The 21860-nt window shown below is 37.9% G+C and overlaps 1 protein-coding gene across 4 annotated transcripts in view; it reads right to left on the reverse strand.

The window, feature by feature from the left end:
* fbxl17 (F-box and leucine-rich repeat protein 17) overlaps positions 1 to 21860 on the reverse strand; it is a 778005-nt gene that overhangs the window by 682587 nt on the left and 73558 nt on the right. For all 4 annotated transcript variants that reach the window (XM_043710307.1, XM_043710291.1, XM_043710299.1 and 1 more), the window contains exon 6: positions 21520 to 21651. In XM_043710307.1, the coding sequence (XP_043566242.1) occupies positions 21520 to 21651 (132 nt within the window). The remainder of the gene's footprint in view (positions 1 to 21519; positions 21652 to 21860) is intronic.

Consider the following 21860-nt stretch of genomic DNA (forward strand, 5'->3'; position numbering starts at 1 on the left):
TGGAGTCCTAACTTGTCAGTCAGTATAATTTTTCTTCTTCCTAGGCAGCCCCTTGGGGACAAGGATAACTACTTTCCATTCTACAATTGCAGAGGTGACTAATCAGTCTACTGCTAGATCCACACATCCTTCCACAGATAGAGACAGGTGGACTAGATGCCAGGTTTTCACGCACTCCTTCAGCTGTGTGCACTTGGCCCCCACCTGGACCTGTCGGAAATGCTGAAAATGATTGGTTCTTTAGCAGATGCTTCTTCTCCAGTTTAGAAACAAAAAAACTGCAGATGCTGAAATCCAAAGGAGACAAGCAGGAGGATCAGGAGGTGCAAAAGTCCATGTTTCAGATGTAACCCTTCTTCTCCAGTTTTGGCAGATTTGGGCTGGAGATTTCCATGAGTTGTTGGGCGATATTTCATATTTTCAGGAAAGCTTTGAAGGCCTCCTTGAAATACTTTTTCTTCCTTCAAGGCAATCTCTTGCTATGAGAAAACTTGGAGTAGAAAGCGTGTTTTAAGTCTTGTGTTAAGCATGCAGACAATATGGTCCACCCAACACAGTTGATTGATCTTAACCAATGCCTCAAGGCTGAGGATGTTGAACTGAGAAATTATACTGATGAGATGAAGAGGAATTTCTTCAGCCAGAGGATGGTAAATCTGTGGAACTCAATGCCACAGAAGACTGTGAAGGCCAAGTCATTAAGTTATTTAAGACAGCGGTAAATAGGTTCTTGATGAGTAAGGGAATCAAAGGTTACAAGGAAAAGGCAGAAGAATCATTTTGAAAAACCTAATAGCCATGATCGAATAGCGGAGCAGACTTGATGAAGTGAATGATCTAATTGTGCTCCTATATCATATGATCCTGGAACACCTTTCCAACTATTGACTTTGTAGAATTCAGTCAGCACTTCAAGGTTCTCCTCACTCAACTGAGACTAGCCCACAATGCAAGTGCCCTTGACCACATCCCATGGCAACATACTTTCTACCCCATTGTTATACCAAGATCTGATAGGTGTTTATAAATACAAGTTCTTTCTATCACACAGAAAGCAATGACAACATAGCACTCAAAATAGCCCTAAATCATTACACAAAAAAAAATGCATGGGCAATTTGATGCAAACAGTCATCCGATTGTGAACAGGTTCCATTTTTGAGTCCATTCACAAGTCAATTGCATGCAAGACAGAACATAATGCAGGGCGACATAAAGCAGCCATTTGTAAGAATTGGAAATGCTTCTGCGCCAGGTCTTTAAAAACAAAACCTCAAAAATATTGCATTAATAACTACAAGTATTCATAAGTCAGATGTTGTAAATCAGGGACCCTCTGTATACAGAAAGGGATGGTAGTTTTGAGGATTAGGAACATTGTATCCAACACTAAGACATATTCTTCTTGAGTGACGATTCTACATCTATCAATCAATGATTAAAGGTCTTACTTTAGAAGAATTTAATGGCAACAAATTCTCGATTTTTTTCTGAATATTTATTGAATGGGTGAATAATGCTTCACGTATTTATTTTCTTGAAGTTAAGGAATATTTGACAAAGTAACATGTACAACAAAGACAACTGAAATAAAGTAAAAATTTTGTGACAAAAGTCAAGTACTGCTAATGTGGAAATCTCAAAGATTCACACAGAATTAATGTTTTCGGTCAATAGCCTTTCATCCATTTCAGGGAAACATAATCGACCTGAAACTTGACATTTTTTCTCTCTTCAAGGGAACAGAAATGCAGGAGATTTTTTGCTGCCATTTCCCAAACTTAATTCCATTCCGTAGGCTCTAGCTATAAATGCCCTTCATTTTGTCAAGACTGTCCCTCTGTGCTACAACATTACAGTTAGTGAACAATAACTGGCTAAGTATCATTAATGTATTAAAGTTTCAACAGGCTGTGCCTTAATGACTACGGCACAGCTGTGCTGCTACAATTTCCAATACAATGACTTCAAGAGCTTAACCATGACATGGTGGGAATATGCTAAACAGAGTCCAAGCATTTTCACACAAGGAGATAGAAAAATGAGAAACAGAATCACTCTGGATATAAGACACCATCGTCTCCTGGCAACCTTTCAAGGTGAAAGGACAAGCCAATGCAATCAGAAAACTTTTTTTTCCATTGAATTTAAAAATATCAATTTACACAATAAGTGAATGAATTGAGTTGAATAAAGGGAAAGCTTGCTCTTCTGAATTACTTTTTTTTATGGCATTTGGACAACATCATATGGAGAAGAAATTAATCAAATTTAAATTAATAAGTCACCTGTCAATTAAACCTATTCTAACACACAAAATACATTATGTAAATTACATAAAATATGCAGTTTCCTAAATAATGAGATAATCAGTACCAAAACCAAAACTAGCTTATGTGGCCTACATAACTGCCTTATATTGTAAAATTTTATTTTCAAACATATCTCCATTATAATCGCTCTTAAAAAGACAAACAAATGCAAACTAAACACTATTGAACTTAGTATTAGAAATATGCAGGGAGGGGATTGATAAATCTTGAATTTCCTTTTACTTATTAATTCACTTATCTTTACAAATGAAAGTCAAAGTGTATTATCCCTACTCTAATTCTTTTCATCAGTAATATTTTCATAGTACACAGGGTGGAAATGCAAAAGGAAATAAAACTGCCAATGCCAGAAATGTGAATGAAAAAATCAAAATACAATTAACCCAGTAGTGGGTCATATTGAATATAAGTAGTTATGAGTGTTCGATCCTTCAGAATTGTTCCAAGGAAGTTCCTACAGTCAGAGCATGAAGTATTTTTTTCTTGCAACAATGGTGATTACAAGTCAGAGCAAGAATTTAATGCATAGTATACCAGATTCAGTCCTTGATCACACAAGAAGCAAAATTCAGCAAGATAGACCAACCTGTAACAAAGCATTGTTGTCACACCTCACCTGACTAGCGTTCTGGAAGCCAAGCTGCACTATTCCCAGAATCGTCACCCAAGTTAAAGATTTTATCAAAAATGCAAAATACCACAATTTACTTGTCTTTTTCGACATCGATTAAACAAAAGCATGAACCAGGTGTCTGCACTTAACAAGAATCACTAACAAATAGATTCTACCCTACACATAAATAACTATCAACATATTATTCAGTTAGAGTTTTAACTAACAATCATTTAAAACTCCCACAGTACACTAATGCCATTGACAGACAAAAACACATTGGTGTTATGGGTGGAAGCTAAAATATTGGGAAGGCAGTTCAATGGCCCTTGGTCACAGTGTTTGCTGAAATGATCACTTGCTGCTAGGACTTGCTTTACTTCAATCTCTCTTCTCCAAATACTTTCACTTCCCTGCAAGAGGCACAGAGCAGCTAATCCACAAATTATAAAGTTTCTGACTTAATGGTTACTAGCTTACAGCAAGAGAAGACAACTGGCTTTCTTCAAGCTTCATGTATTTTCTATTTCAGGAAGACATAACACTTCCCCTTCTGGCCATATCTTTCACACCAACAAGCTGTTTAGTTGTTGGCAGGCTGATGGCTTATGGCAATAACAACTCGTCACCCACCCAACTCCATAAACCAATCAGCTACTTGCTGCCAGCCAAATCTCATCATGTACATATCCCCGGTGCCAGCCCATCTGCAAACAGTCTCCTTCATGCATCCCAACTCAGTTCAACAAGGCAACAGCATATAAAATACTTAGAATGAGCTAATAATTTGCTTTCAAAGGTACAGCAATCTTTCCACAATTCTTAATTTTAAAACAATATATTTTCCATTGCAGTGTTCAAAAATAAGAAAAATAAAATGATATAGTTTTGACATTACAAAAGGTGGTCTAACCTTCAGTTATTGGAATAACTTAATATGAACAATACCCATTAATTTCAACAAATAATCTCAATTTGTTAAATATGGACAAAAGCCATTTCTGTTAATTATATCCTGTTTTTGATACTCAGTCTCATTGCGCAATTATATTTCTGAAAATAATAGAGTAAGCATTTAACATTCCAGTAAAGTCAAACAAAAACTACAAAAGTAGACTATGGCACTCAAATATGTTAACCAAAAATATACAGAATAATTATCAATTAATATTTTCAATTAACCATTTTTATCAAACGAACAAATTAAAGTATGGCATTTCAAACACAGGAAGTATGCATCTGAGTGAACAGATGCATGTTTAATTCATATGAATTACATTAATATTTCCATTTGAACTACCTCTCTGCTATTCAGTAATAAACTATTCGTTATAAAATGCATTAATATGCACAGCTCCAACTGCTAGTAAGTCTACCATAAAGTTGACTTCTCAAGAATTGGCTTTTGAAACACAGCAATCATTAATGGCCATGGCCAAATCTCCCAAAAGGAGAAAACCATAATCTCTCACCAACAAGCTCACAGATTTGGACCTGACAATTATCTTCATTGAGAATAAATCATGAAAAGGAACAGAACAATCCTCTGGTCAAATTAGCTAGCATCCAGCTAATGTGGTGATACTTTTCATGCTTGCGAGTGCAAGCAAATGCCTGTTGTATCTTCAAATGGTTCTCATTGGAGCAAAAATCTTTGATCTTCAATTTTAAACAAAAGAAATTGCTGGTAATTTTCACTTTGCAACAAGACGTGATCTTACATTAATAAGCATTCACATGTCATTAACCAATGCAAATCCATAATTAATATTTCATGCCCAAAGTATCAGTTAATTATTACATTTATCTATAATCTATTTTCCAAGTCAACAAGATTTGAAATATATTACTGCATTATGCCTTTGATCTTTGATTTTTAATTAATTCAATATTAGAACTACAATCAATACGACTGTCAGTGAGCATAGTTTAATACATTGTGAAATAATTGGGACATTTGAAGTAACCACAGACACGCAAGTGTGCTGACGATAATAACGTACCTAGGTGTTTCATGACATAACTCACAAGAGCTTTATCAAAAACTATCAAAGATACAAATATTAGCTTTTCATTTCAAAGTCAACCATTCCTGAAGGACTTATGACACACCTCTATCATCATAACAAACTAAGGTTGGACTCGATCCAAGACAATCTGATGTAGAAGTAGAGACCAACATTCCCTCAAGATATTCCGTACAACTGGAGTGCCAAAACTTTAGCTTCTAGTTTTGGTAGGTGCTGCAGCACATAGTTCTCAAATGTCTGTCTGTTGGAAGAAATATTACAGGGAACAAGGATAGACACAGTATCACTGTTCCACAAGACCCCCTCAAACTAGTTTGTGGGTGATATCACACAATATTACCAATCTCAGACCAACATCTATACAGTGTCACCTGCAGCAATTCAAATGACACTTCCAATGGCACCTCATCGTGGGCCACCGAATACAATGGCAATGAAGCTCTGGAATATCCAATCTTGATGGAATCTAAAAGCACGCCCATCCTCCTCATCACCAAGACCACCAATATCATCTCTCCCCAGGCTTCATGTAAATACATCACAAAATGAAAAGGGGCATGTAGAATTGGAGCAATGAAATGTACAGTAACACAGGAAAATAAAGCCAGCAAACAGAAATTAAGGCAAACACAGTGAGCAATTTACTTTTTCTAGCAAGTACAGATAATCCTCCTGATGGCAACAAGTCAGGATACAAGTGTGTGCCATGCTAAGAGGTCAGGTAGGCAACAGATACATGAATGCGGTCCAATATATAATTTTGTGATTTAGAATTGATCAAAATATTGATAACTTTGACCCTTAATCCCTATCCATTATTAATATGTGGGATTATCATCCAAGTTCAAATCAGACAGAAAGTCAGTGTATCTGTGGATCAAAAACTTTAAAAGTTTGAAAGAAAATGGAATTTACTCTCATTAAGCAGCCAAAGTCTCATGTAGCATACCCTGAATAAGATTAAGACATGGCTAATTAGCGCTATGCTAGTACTAGACATGAGCCAACTGTAATACAAGAGAGTTGAATCATCTCTCCCGACATTCCATTTCATTTCCTTCGCCTATCTCTGCCCCATCGACAGCTACGGGGGTTAGCAATGATTAGAAACTCAACTACACTAGTCATATGTATACTGTAGCAACAAAAGCAGGTCAATGAAGGATATTTTATGGTGTATCTTTCATCTTGCACCCACCATCCATGAGGTACAAATCAACTGTGAATATCACTAATACCAGCTCCAACAAAACAATCATCCAGAAGTAAAAAAAAAACAGCTTGCTTGATTCACATCTCACGCACCTACTGAGATGCTTATTGCATCAGCACTGCACACCATGCCCCCCCCGGGGAAAAATCCACAAGGTGCAGCAATTCACCAAAGCTTCCTCAACAGCACCTCCAAAATCTGCAACCGCTTCCATCTTGAAGGGACATAAGCAGCTTGTTAATGGGAACACCACCACCCACAAGTTTCTCTCACAGCTTCAGACCACCCTGGGGGCTTGGAACTATAATATCATTTCTCCATTGTCAGTGGGTCATAATTATGGGGCCTCCCTACCACATAACATGGCAAAAATACTTTAACTGTACAGGCCACAAAGATTCCTAAATAAAGGTTACCATCACCTTAAGGGTAAATGTCGTGAACAATAAATGTCAACCTTGTCAACAATGCATATAGAGTCATAGAGATGTACAGGATGGAAACAGACCCTTCGGTCCAACTCGTCCATGCCAACTAGATATCCCAACTAATCTAGTCCCACTTTCTACCATCTGGCTCATATCTCTCCAAACCCTTCCTATTCATATACCCATCAAGATGCCTTTTAAATGTTGCAATTGCACTAGCCTCCACCACTTCATCTGACAGCTCATTCCATATCCTATGACTGAATTAAGAAAATTCTAAATGGAATAACCTAAATTTATTAAATTTCCTAATTGCAGATTTAAACTTGTTGTTGTTAACCATATTGAAGTCATAAACTATTCTTCGAAGTATTTAACAAATTCACAAACAGCAAGACTTGATTGTAAGCTATCATGCCCTTGGCTTCTCAAGGCTGGTAGCTAGCTGTTGTACTTTGCTGATACTTATGCTCCCTCTTCTGGTGCATGTGTTTTTTCTGCTTTATTATCAGAATAAAAACACACTGGCAGCAATCGTGGTCTTTCACATGCAACATTATTCACTGACTAACACCAGCTTTCAAATTAACCAAGACTCATACCACGCACCCACATATAAAATCCATAATTATAATTATTTCTTTTAAATGTAACGTCAATTTTTCTCATGAAAACACATATTCCTTGATTGCTACACACAAGAAAGCAGCTTTTCTTGATTCAACTGACGAACAAAACAATTATGGAGATTTATCATCACAATTCAAAAATTCTTTTTTTTCCCCAGCAATAGTCACTAAATAAAAGTTAGAACTCGTATCAATACAGGCCCTTCACAACTTCAAGATGTGCCAAAGCCAATCAAATACCTTTGAAGCCTGTTGCAATGCTGCAATACGCAGTAGCCAATTTGTACATAATAAAGTCTCACAAACAGCAGCTGAAAAGCCATGAGCTAAATTGTTTTCATCATGTCAGTTGAGGAATCAGCATTGACTAGAACAAAGGCAAGCCCCTCATTTTTCTTTCAGCACTTTTGTGCACTATAAACACTAAACGATTTAGATGAGAATATAGGAGGCATGTTTAGTAAGTTTGTGGATGACACCAAAATTGATGGTACAGTAAAATTGCCTCTCAGGCCCCTTATAAATCTTTCCCCTCTCACCTTAAACCTATGCCCTCTAGTTTTGGACTTCCTTGCCCTGGGGAAAAAACTTGGTTATTCACCTTATCTATGCTCCTCGTGATTTTGATAAATCTCGGTAAGGTCATTCCTCAGCTGCCTACGCTCCAGGGAGGAAAAAGTCCTAGCCTTTCCAGCTTCTCCTTATACCATCAAACCTTCCAGTCTTGGTAACAACTTTGTGAATATTTTTGCATGCTTTCCAGTTTAATAACATCCTCTCCATAGCAAGGCAACCAGAACTGCAAGCTGTACTTGAAATGTGACCTTACCAATGTCTTGTACAGCTATAACATGACTTCCAAACTCCTATACTCTGCTCTGAACGATGAAGGCAAACATGTCAAATACCTTCTTCACCACCCTGCTGACTTGTGATGCCAGTTTCAAGGAACTACGTACTTGCACCCCTAGGTTTCTCTGTTCGCCAACGTTCTCCAGTGTCCTACCATTAGCCTTATAAGTCCTGCCCTGGTTTGTCTTATCAGAATGCAATGCCTTGTACTTATCTAAATTATACTCCATCTGCCATTCTTCGGCCAACTGACCCAGATGATCAAGATCCCGTTGTACTCTTAGATAACCTTTTTCACTGCTGGCGGTACCACCAGTTTTGGTGTCACAGTGGTACAGGTGTGTACAATTACAACACTTAGAAGACATTTGGACAGGTATGTGGATAGGAAAGGTTTAGAGGGATTTACTAAATGCATGCAAATGGGACTAATTCAGTTTAGAAAATCTCATCTGTCTGGACAATTGGGCCAAAGGGCCTGTTTCTGTGCTGTATGACTCTAAAACCGAGATCAGGACAAACTACTTCTCATTTAGATGCCTTATCAAAATGATGTCCCTCATGCAGTGTAACTCTCTCTCAATAATGCAATGAAGTAGCTATCTAATTTGTGCGCTCAGCTCTCTGGAAAGGGGCTCAAAATAACAAACGTCTAACTCAGAGGCAAGAACAAAGGTTTTGGGACAGCCTGATGGTGCAAGTACACAACTTAAATGCAAGTTTTTTCTGTTAACCATTTATCTAACCCATTCTTAAATGCTGACATTGCCAGTATCACCAATTCCGGCAGGTTATTACAATTGTACAAAATTGTGTCTGAAATGTCATTGTTGAAAAACGTAAATCTTTGAACCTCTTCTGCAACTATTCAGGTCAATATAAATTTGGAATTGATCATAAAAACACTGCAGATACTAGAAATCCAAAAGTAAAACAGAAGAATCAAAATTGTTCAACAAAAAAATCGGTTAATATTTCAACCCGTGAGTTTTCATGGAAACATCAAAGGACAGCAATCTGAAGATGTTTGCTTTATTTCCTTCTCCACATATGCTGCATTATCTGAATAATTTCAACAATATCATTTTTACATCATATAAAACTAATGTAATCATTTTGTTCAAATATACCCATTTGCCTGCACTATTACCTCACTGTGCAACAAATTAACTCAAGATGAATCAAAAATAATAATGCCTGCGATTAAATATATTAAGATGGTTTACTTTATCACAAAGTTCCAGTACTAGTTAAACTGTGAGACGGGGAAAAAGAATCCTTCAAATGAACCTTTGCATAATACCATTAGTAATTAAAGGATATTTATTGATCTCATATGTACTGCTTCCTTGTATTGACTTATCTCAAAAGGATACACAAGAACAGCAGACATAAGAACAAGACCAGTGAAATAGATTATATTAGATTCGTACAGTGTAGAAACAGGCCCTTCGGCCTTGGATGCTGCCTGAACTGCTGTGCTCTTCCAGCACCACTATTCCAGAATCTGGTTTCCAGCATCTGCAGTCATTGTTTTTACCCCTTCGGCCCAACCAGTCCACACCGACTCTCTGAACAGCAACCCACCCAGACCCACTTCCCTCTGACGAATGTACCTAACACTGTGGGCAATTTAACATGGCCAATTCACCTGACCTGCACATCTTTGGACTATGGGAGGAAACCAGAGCACCCAGAGGAAACCCATGCAGACACAAGGAGAATGTGCAAACTCCACACAGACACTTGCCCGAGGGTGGAATCGAACCTGGGACCCTGGTGCTGTGAGGCAGCAGTGCTATCCACTGTGCCATCATTCCGCCCTAACCAGTGAAACATGATCAACATTTTTATCTTTGAAAGTTGATGTAACTCATTGGTTGGACTGTCAGGTAATTTAGCTGGAAGTACACCTTAACCAACATACAAACTGAATATCTATTTCTCCCCAGAGCAGCACTGTAGAAACAAATTTGTAACTAACAATTATTGTGATGGAAATTAGTTCATGTTATGCACTCAATTCAAATGACACTGGACCAAACTATCCAAGAAATCGGGCTCCAAAGAGGGAGTCAAATGCTCCAACAAATCAAAGACAGTCACAGCACTATGGCAACACCAGCAAGAAATGCAACAGAAAACTGCATAACCAAATGCTGATACATAAGGCTCACAGTAAGAAAGATTCAAGTCAAGAACCAGAATTGAAGACTCCTTATCAGACAGCAAAAACAGCATTCCACGTTGTCACCCTTTGTATGGATGGAGTCAGGCAACTAGAAGCTTTTGCCATAATCAACAGCTCTTATCCAAAGAAAACTATCAAACACACACTGACACAGGAGGTAGTGCAAATATGCTAACAGTCCAAATTCTAAAAGACATGCACAAGGATCATTAGAACTCAGTGGTGCAACAGACAGCAGTACACAGTGGGTTTCCCATCCTTTAAATTAGCTGCCTTGCATCGCGGATTTTCAAAGTACTTTGGCATAGAAACCTCAAATATTTTCACCTTACAAACAAAATTTGTAATGGCAGATGACGACAGTCTCAACAATGTTGCTCCTTAAAAAGCAGCGATCATCCAGAAGAAAAACTCAAGTACAAGCTAGATGACATGGGACACAATGGCATCAGTGGTAGTTGATCAACATACATACTAAAGGAGGGGTGCAATCAGATTATGTCTAGATCCTACAGAATCGATTTTAAAAGATGTGATAACAGAACACTTGGAAAGCATCAACAGGATTAGGCAAAACCAGGATGGGTTTATGACGGTTTATGATCACAATTTTAGCAATGATATATGCGTAGAGAGCAGACAAGATGACTTGCACGTGACAGCGTCTACTGACTATGGATGCACAGAGGCATAGAAAAGTTCGTAAGGATATGCAAGACAAACAAGAAGCATCAGGCACAGCACTGTAAGGAACCTTTACGTCTGATCAAATTCCACCAGTGCCTTAGTCCAAAATCACCAATGATCTATTTGCAGTGAATGAAGAAAATTTTATCTTAGTCACCAATTATTGCTCCAAATTTCTAATTATCAGGCAGATAAAAAGTTTTTCAAGCTCATACATAGTCAATATGCCAAACTGCATACTCAGTCCGTTCAATGCACCTGAAGAAACTGTTTCAGACAATGAGCAGCAGTATGTGGGTCGACCTTTTAGAGATGTTTGTGCCAAATGGAATGTGAATAATGAGATGTCCACCCAAATAACCCCAGATCAAATGGAGTCAACAAATAAATAGCTCATATAATTAAATCACTTATCATGAAATATACAAAAGTGAAACAAGGTTTCTGGGTTGCCATGTTCGGTCTCAAATCTACACCACTGAATAATGGGATTACATCGTCAGCCAGAGATCATGCTCTGAAGGCAAATCACAATGATCTTGCTAAGCTACCAGGAATCATAGTTGTCAGACGTGCAGATCACACTTCTCGAAAAACAAAATAATGCATGATGGAAAGCAGGTCTGGAACTATGTCAACTATATAGAGACCAAAGACCATAGTCACACACACCATGATGAGAATATGGTTAGTTACAGAGTTTTTCAAAGTGTGCTGTTGCCACAGGTCATACAAAGTCAGCACCAAATAGTACACTAATTGCGAACAGTGACAACAAAAAGAAAACACCCAAGTGATGACAGTGCAATGGAACACGAAGATAATAATCAACCAACTGACAACATATCTCCACATCAAGAACAACCAAGAATGTGAGGATTGTCAGATCAGCCAAGATCCGTTTGAATGGCACAGCAGGCTCGAGGAACCAAACAACCTTTTCCTGCTCCTATTTCTTATGGTTTATGGTCTTAAGAGTGAATCTACACTTGGAAAAAGTTGACATCATTGCAAGATTTACAAAACTTGACAAACACCAAAATAATACATGGACTCTTGGACATTTGTACTTGTAAATTTTACAGTTTGGATCTGTGTATTACTAATTTTGCAATTATTCAATGTTCTTGTGTCTTTACTTGTAGCACTCATTACCTTTGGAAAGGTAATGTGCTATCACCTGATGCGATGTCCCCTTAAGAAATCAAGATTCATATAGGCCAAGTACAGGGATGTTACACACGACCACAGCACCTCGGTACTGGAGTATTTGCGGCAAAGGCTGCATCTGGAGATTATACTGAACAAAACATATTGGTTTAGCTGTAAACAGATTCACCAGAGATCCTAAGTCAACAGAATTCACATTTATTATTTGTGTTATATTTAGATAACATAAGAATATTATCCAAGAAACATTTTCCCAACTTATGTCAACCAAGTTAGTGCTTCTCATATCAGCTCTAATAGACCACAGATTTTTTTCCATTCTGGGATTAGAAACTGAAGTGGAAGTTCAACAGCTTTATCACTGAAATACGAGCAGAATCCTGCCAAAAATGAGGAGGTTTCGTAAAGTGACTTATCTAGTTGGTGCTCCTGATCAGAGGAAGAATAGATTATGTCACATAAACATGTTAAAGGAAAATCATCCCCGAGAGGAAGGTACGAAAGAGAAAGTGCGTCAGATAGCAAGAGTTGTGGAGGATGACAGAGACTGAAAAGGAAGATGGTTCACAAAGAGGAGTGGATAGATTTTTTGAAATATCAAGCAGCTGAAGGCTCTGAGAAGTTGATACAAAACAGGAGCTGACGTTTGGGTGAGATCAGCTCTGATATTATGGAATGGTGGGGTGTGCTTGAGGGATGGAATAGCCTACTTCTGCTCCCATTTTTATGTCCTACATTTTGACTAGACAATACTGAAATACTTCAACAGTTAGACAACATATTTACATACTTAAGGAAGGACAACCAGAAGATCTAATAAAGTTACGAAAAAAAATTAGAGGAAATAAAGAGTAATACAACAGGATATACTACAGTTAGCCAGACGTAATATGAATATAGGGGAATCATTACAAATTAAGCAATAATGTTAAGGTACAGAATGTACTGCCTGGAAATGTGGTCAAGGAAGGTTCAATTGAGACATTTAAAAGGGAATTGCGTCTTTTTTGAAAAGAAGTGGTGTTGGGATATGAGGAAAAGGCAGGAAATTGTTCAGAGATAATAGAGCTGGACCAGGTACAATGGCACAAGTGCCCTTCTTCTGCACCATAACTGTGATTATGATCCTTATCAATTAAGCATAAATCAACAGGCTCAGGTGGAAAATGAGGATGAACACATGTTAACATATCACCTGATTGAATTTATCAGAAGCAGCTTGAGCTCATGAGTGGTGTTAAGTTCTTAAACCAGACGGGTCAACTAGATTCACAAAGATTTTAGAAAAGGAAATGTATTTACAAAAGCACACTCGTACACAATTCCTCGGTTAGAAGATTGTACTGGGAGTGTTGTCAGTGCTTAATTTCTTTCTAAGATTGATATATTGAATGGGCCCTGATAAGTTACATTAACATCAATAGCACAACAAAAGCTCAAGAGATATCTGTCTTTATTACAACAGATGGGTTGTATCAATGTTGAATCGTGCCATCCAGTTTACAAATCCCCAGCTACATTTGAAAGACTAATGAATCAAGTTGTAGCCAAAGTGTGGCACGATGTTGTTTATTTAGACAATAGCGTAATACAGGTATACTGTAACATCTGAAAAGAACATGCAAATCAATGTGAAGATCTGTTTAACATGTACAGGTAGACAGCTTGCTAAGAAATCTCATTAACTGAATTTGAAAACTAATCTTGAAAACATTGTAGCAAAATTGTAAGTGTTGCCAGTAACAATGTGGGTGAAGGCTCTGATAGAATTTCCCAATCCTAAATCTGAATGGGAAATCATGAACTTTCAAGGAATGTGTACACTTACTGGGAATTTGTGCCTAACTTCAATACAATAATTATATCTCTACCAAATATGTAATGTAAACAGACAAAGGTAGTATCATCAGCAGGGTGTTAAGCAAATGTTGAGAAACTGAAGACAATCCTAACAAATGAAAGGTGTTGGCCACCCTTAACTTCACAAAATCTTTAAAAATGGTAAGCAACGCGAGTGATTTTGGGTGATGGGTACAGTAATGCTGAAAGACAATGAAACGGGAATATAAAGTCACTATGGGGATTTTTCAAAGAAATTCATCAATATCAGAAAAAGTGGAAAGAGAGACTTTGGAATTATTATTGACTCCTCAATGCTTTGAAGTCTGTGTTCAATATGGATTCAAAGAAACACACACATATTAGAGAGTGTGCGTATGAGAGAGAGAGAGAGAGAAAAACACAGACAGACAGATACAGAGAGACAACAAACCAATAGTATTTACAGAGAAACTTAAGACATGAAATACAAGCTTGTTCCTATGGAGTTTATTGATTCAACCAACCAATGGATAATGTAATAGCAGACACATTATCATGAATGTGACTATGCTGAAACAGTTAGCAACTTAAAAGGAAAATTCTACACAAGAAACAAGTGAGGACGGATCAATGCACACTTGTTGCGTTGTTTTGCACATTGTGTTATGTTCACCTGGTTATGAAACACATTTAAAAACAGCACTTTAAGGGTGGAGACCATATACTTGTCCTTTTTGGGACCACAAACTGAAATAGAAGTTGAAATGGTATGTAACTGAAATGAGAAGAGCTTTATAACTTGGAAAAAAAATACAAGTATGAGGTATGTCTTTTACTTGGGCAAGACAATTGCGCTTTTTTTTATTCACTCACGGGATATGGGTGTCGCTCACTGGGCCAGTATTTATTTCCTATCCCAAGTTGCCCTTGAGAAGATGGTGTTGAGCTGCATGTTTGAACCACTGCAATCCATGTGGTGTAGGTACACTCATTCAGAATGGAGTCACAGGTTTTTGACCCAGCAACACTGAAGGAACCATGATACGTTTCAACATCAGGATGCCAAATTGGCTGAAGGGGAACTTCGTGGTGTTTCCATGGACACTTGCCTCTGGAACTCCTGGAGAGATGTTCTGGAGCCGAGATGACTGGTCTCTAACCACGACAACCCATCTTCCTTTGCGTCAGGTATGACTCCAACCAGCAAAGAAATCTCCATTGCCAATTTTGCTGAGGCTCCTTAATGTCATGCATGGTCAAATTCAGCCTTTTAATGCCAAGGCTCATTTCCTTCTCACCCATGAAACTCAGGTTTTTTTGTTCATGTTTGGTCCTTTGCTATAATAAGATCAGGAACTGAGTGGCTCCAGCGGAACCCACACTAGGCATCAGCCAACAGGTTGTTGATGAGCAATTACTATTTGATCGCACTGCTGATGACACTTCCATCAATTTACTAAAGGTCAAGAACATAAAGAATAGGAGCAGGAGCAGGCCATCTGAACCTTCGAGCCTGCTCTGCCATTCAATAAAATCATGGCTGATTGTTTTGTGGGCTCAGCTCCACTTACCCGCCTTCTCACTATAACACTTAATTCCTTGTTCAAAATATTATCTATCTTAGCTTTAAAAACATTTACTGAGGAATTCTAAACTACTTCACTGGGCAGGTAATTCCATAGATTCACAACCCTTTGGGTGAAAAGTTTCCATCGCAATTCAGTTCTAAGTCTGCTCCCCCTAATTTTGAGACTATGCCCTCTTGTCCTAGTTATACTCGCCAGTGGAAACATCCTCTCCACTTCTACCTTATCTATTCCTTCATAATTTTATATCTTTCACTAAGATTCCCTTTGTTCTTCTAAATTCCAATGAATATAATCCCAGTCTACACAGTCTCTCCTCATAAGTCAGCCCCCTCAACTCTAGAATCAACCTAGTGAACCTCCTCTGCAGCCCCTCTCGTGCCAGTACATCCTTTCTCAAGTAAGGGAGACCAAAACTGCACACAGTATTCCAGGTATGACCTCACCAGCACCCTATACAGCTGCAACGTAACCGCCCTCCTTTTAAACTCAATCCCTTCGGCAATGAAGGACAAAATTCCATTTGCCGCCTTATTTACCAATCTTCTGTGATTCATGCATAGTGATGGTAAGTGGCTGGGTTGGATTTGTCCTGTTTTTTGTGTACTGGACATACCTGAGGGATTTTACACATTGTCAGGTAACTGACAGTATTGAAACTGTACTGGAATAGCTTGGCAAGGGGTTCAGCACAAGTCTTCAGTACTATTGCTGGAATATTGTCAGGGCCCATAGACTTTGCCTCCAGCGTTTTCTTGCTTGATGTGGAGTGAACTGAATTCGACTGGCATCTGTGATGCTGGGGATCTATGGAGGAGGCCAAGATGGATTAGCACTTCTGTCTGAAAACTGCTGCAAATGCTTCAATCTTATCCTCTGCATTGTTGTGCTGGCTTCCCCAAAATTATGATGGGCATGTTTTTGGAATCTCCTCCTGCACTAAGTTGTTTAATTGTCCACCACTATTCACAATAGATGGGACAAGACCGTAAAGTTTAGATCTAATCAATTGGTGTGGATTCATTTGGCTCTGTTTTTCACTTGCTGCTTGGCATGCAACTATTTCTGTTTTGAAGTTACACCAGGTTGACACCTACATTTAGGTATGTACAGTACTGTTCTTGGCTCTCTGTCCTGCAGATATGGTTGAATTGGGATTGCTCCCTTGGTTTGCTGGTAATGTTAGATTGGGACAGATGCCCATACCATGAGGCTACAGACTGGATTGATTTGGCTGCTCCTGATAGCCAACAGGACCGCATGGGTATCCAATCATGAGCTGCTTGAAGTCTATCCCATTTAATGCATTAGTGCCGCACAACACCATGAATGGTATTCTCAACGTGAACTCGGAATTTAGTCTCCACAAGGACTGTGCAGTGTTTGCTCTTAATGATACTGTTATGGACAGCTGCACATTCAGCTGGCAGATTGGTAACCATGAGGTGAAGTATCTTTTTCTCTCTTGTTTGTTCTCTCACTACCTCCCGGAGACCCAGTCAAGCAGTTATGACTTTAAAAATTGGCCAGGTTGATCAGTGGTGGTGCTGCTGAGCCACACTTGATGAACACTGAACTCCCTCACATTATGTGTCCTACCCTTAGTGCTTCCTCCTGGAGTCAGTGAAACCAGACCAGGTAAGAATGGCAGTTTCCTGTGAATCATAGGAGTCTTTTAAACAATTAACAATGGTTTCATGGCCATTGTTAGATCAGATTTTTGTTGCAAGTCAAATTCTACCAACCGCAGTTGAACTTGAGTCCCCATCCCATTATCTCAGTCTCTGGATTGCTAGTCCAGCAACAATGCCACAAGACCATTACCTCCCGGAGCAGTGATAGAGATACTTTGAGATTGATTAGGTTGGGATATCTGGTCAGAATGTACGAGTTGGACCGAAAGGTCTGTTTCCGTGCTGCACTTCTCTATGACTCTATTTATTAGTAAATTATAAAACCTTCATTTTGTCTGCAAGTTGTTGAAGGGTTACAATAAATCAGTTATTTTCTGTTGACGATGAAATACAGTATGATCTGCTTTTATGCTAATTGAACATCTCAATGATGTAATTGGGACTTTATACCTTTTGTGACAACTTGTGTAAGTGAGGCAAAACTATTGGTACACAGTTAAGTTGTGACACGGTAAACAAGTTAAATCCAATGCAGAGCTCTCTTTCATTGACAGTGGCCGTTTTCAAAGCTGATTTTGGATTGCTGCTGCTTGAGTCAGATTTAAATATTCAGGCATTGCGGCAACTTGTACTTGCTTCCATGTTCAGATAACTGAACTAAAGTGTTGAGCTCCTATTGTTTACTCATCATTGGTTTAACTCAAACCACTATCCTAGGAGCTCAAAATGTTAATGAACATTCTCAAAAGTAATTAAGTCATAAAATGATGATGCACTTCCAATTTTCCACTTGTTGATAAGGTGACCTTATTTGAGGATGGGAATAAGGAGATGCTATTGCTCAAGACCGAACAATAGGTATCCAGTACATTGGGAGTGTTGTACAAATGGCAAAGCAAAATGTAGAAAAATCAGGCGTGATCATCATGTGCTAATAATGTAACAACACAAGATGGCAGCACCACTACTGTTCATGAAATGATATTCCATTTATCACTCAGTATTTTTATTCCAAGAAAAACTTACAAACTCTACAGATTACTTTCACAATTAGGGTCAATTTAAATTTTTATTCAGTGTTTCCGAAAGTGATTTCTAGTTTAGCAAATAATTAGAAAGGTAAAAGTAGAATAATGAATTCTTTCAGTTTTGATGAGACTGCACCAAAAGTACTGTGCATAATTTTAGTCTCCTCACTTGAGGAAATATGTACAAAGAAGGTCACAACATGGGTTCCTGACATGAAGAAAGTTTTAAGAAATTGTTTCTGTGTTATTAAGTTTTATAAGAATGAGAGATGACCTCATGGAAACAGACAAGCTTCTGAACAGATAAAATACACAAAGAACTGCGAATGCTGGAAATTTGACACAAAAACAAATTGCTGGAGAAACTCAGCACTTCTGGCAACATTTCTGGAGTGAAAGTAAACATCTCCAGTCCAGTGACTCTTCTTCAGAACTAAGGTCCAGAGCAGGTTTGACCACCTAATGCTGCAAGGCTCTTTGTCGTGGCAGAAAAGTCTAGAACTGGAGACCACTCTAAGGAACCAAAGCAGAGATATTTTCTCATTGTCTAAGTTATGAATGTTTGGAATTCTCTTGTTCAATGGGTTGCAGTTGCCCAGCCAATAAATCTATTTAAAACTAAGAATGAAATATTTTTGGCCGCTAAGGCAAGAAAGTGACGGATCATTGGATCAGAGATATTAAACCTGCTTTGTTTCCACAGATGCAGCCAAACCTGCTGAGTGTTTTCCAGCGATTTCTGTTTTTATTTGTTATTGAAGGCAATCAAGTGGTTTGGAAATTGAACAGACTTGATATAAAAGTTCAAGTTTCATCACAATCTGATTGACTGGATGATGGTTCAGTTATTTGTTCAGTTATTTATATGTGATAGAAGCTCATGAAGGTATTGGCTCTATATTGATGGTGCATGTTAGTGCAAATAAATGGAGGACTGCTCCATGTAGCAACTAGGGAGAGTGGCTATGTGAATTGCACAGCAGTTGCAGACTGCCATAGTAGTACAAAACTTGAGTATTGCTGAACACAGACTCATTTTGTCCAAGTTTTTCATCTTGCATCCATCAGGGTATAACATAAGAATAAAAATTCAAAGAGAAAACCAACATTTATACTGCATGAGTGGGGAGTGCTCATTGGTTGATAAGCAGTTTCTGACTGAATGGAGGATGTACTCTTTGTTGCTGATTGACAGTTTTAACTGCCAGGCTTTGTCAAGACCTGAAACATCAACTTCTCCACCTTCTGATGTTGCCTGACTTGTTGTGTTCCTCCAGCCTCCTGGCTTGTCAACTGAGAAATAGCCAGCAAATGGATGGCACCCATTTCTTCAGTTGAAATAGTCATAATATATGTACATACAGAGGAACCTCGATCTTCCGGCATTCGATTAACCAAATTTTTAATTATCCAAACAAGATCACGAGGTCCCAATGCTTGGTTAACAATGTTATCAGTATTCGATAAGCCGGCATTCGATTAACCAAATTTTGGATTATCAAAACAAGTTCGCAAGGTCCCAATGCTTTGCTGACTATGTTATTCGGCATTCGATTAACCAAATGAAATACTCCCCGCCCGTGTCCTTCAGATAATCGAAGTTCATTTGTCTTGTGTGTAAGAGAAAAGGTCATGTCCATTAATACATCAAACATTTAATGCACACAAGTGTGCCACACTGCAAGCCCGACTGACAAATCTAAATTGATTGTCAGCATAATTCCTCAAGGAACAATGAAAACTTTGGTAAAAGGTGCCTTTTTTCAGCAGTATATAATTAAAGTACATGTATCAAATCTAAACAGCTGAAGGAAGCAGCTACTTCAACAGCTGCAAGTGATTCAAAGTTAAGGTTTACTATCATCTTCTTTGTACAAACAAGGGGAGCATGAAATGCCAGGGTTACCAACAATCCCAACAAATGAATTCTGTTTAAAAAAAAGCTGAACTAATTTCAACTCCATGGAAACATGTTTGCCAATAATTAGAACAATACTTAGTGAGAATTATTATCTCTGGCTTCACTCAGAAATAACCAACTGCCAAAGTGTAGCAAAGAACTGATTCAGATTCAGATGTTCAAGAATAAAGCAAGGAATTCATGAAGAGATGTGGAATGGTGGTACGTGAACAATAAATTCCTTCTTTACAATGGAACCACTGAAGATCGATTTTGCTAGAAAGGACATAAGTAATATTGTTGTTCCTTTTCCTTAAACCTCACTTGTCAAGTTTAAATGAATATGATACCCCTAATTATATATTATTATTAGTGTTTTTGCAGATATCAGACTAATATTCAGGTTTTTCTAAAAAGATTTCTGTTATCTCTAAGTGAGTTTGTTTTGAATGCTTTATTTCCCCTCCACAAGTTGGCTTCACTGCTGAGCAAATTCTGCATTAATATTGTACAATGTAACCATAATCTCTATAAATCAAGTGTATTCTAAAGAATATCTTGTTCCTCTCACATATAGGATATTTAATTTTATCATCTGCAATACATTTCAAGTTTTAACTTTCTGATATGTTTGACAACTTCTATTTTTCTTTAACTGGAATTAGTCAATTGTTGAAACGGAAAGTTAAATAAGAATGATCATGCTTTACTGAGCAGTAAACCAGCAAACTGTCAACACGAGCAATTAATAAGAAATGGCAAAACATCGACTGTGTAAAATCTGTAAGTTAACAATTTTATGATACTTCACTGATCATAAAACAGATTATATTCCCTGTTCCTAATACAAGGCCATAAGTTGAAATATGTGAACACTGTATAAATTATTTACATTTTACTCCAAGAATGCTGTTTGTCGAAAAATTATACACCAATAATTCAAGCACCTGGATCTCCCTCCTTCACAACACAACAAGAACAGACTCCCAGCAAATTAAGAAATAATGGGGGAGATCACGATGTTTTAGATATGAACAATTAACCCCAACAATAACCAACTGATCTGCAGAAGTATTTTTTAATGCTCGCTTCAATTAAAAATGAATAATAGAGTGAACATACATTTCAGCTAGAGTACAGTCCATTATACAAAACCTTCTTGGATGAATGAAGTCAAAAACCTTGATCTAAATTTGCAAACACTAAAACTTAAGCTGAGTGCAAGATGCATTTGAATAAAGTCTGTCAGAACTACAAGCATTTTACACAAGAACATGTTACTTCTTCAACAAAAGATACTGCATCAAAATATTGACCAGCAGCTAAAAGACAAGATTGTAGACAGTAAAATAATATACTTTGTTGCTGAAATATTGTTGTGGCAATCTTTAAACATTGACATACCAGTTTGTTCTCTTGCATGTAGATTCTCTGCAGCCTTGGACAGCCCTGTGCCAATGCCATCATGCCTTCATCTGTAATCTTGTAACATTGACCAAAATGGATATCCAAAATGTCTGGACACTTCTCTCCCAGCTGTAACAAAAAAAGTATGAAAATTGTCTTTCTTTAAGCAACTAACAGTGATTAATTTTCTTAGTCCTTCACACCATAATTTCACTTTCTCTGAACCACCCTGACTCACTCTCCATTTTCAACAATTTACTTAAAACACATCTCTTTGACCAAATTCTGGTAAGCCTTTTTATTCGCATAGGTTGCATTTTGTCTGATTACATGAACAT

Source organism: Chiloscyllium plagiosum, chromosome 2, assembly GCF_004010195.1.
Source record: "Chiloscyllium plagiosum isolate BGI_BamShark_2017 chromosome 2, ASM401019v2, whole genome shotgun sequence".
In the NCBI taxonomy this organism is placed as follows: domain Eukaryota; kingdom Metazoa; phylum Chordata; class Chondrichthyes; order Orectolobiformes; family Hemiscylliidae; genus Chiloscyllium; species Chiloscyllium plagiosum.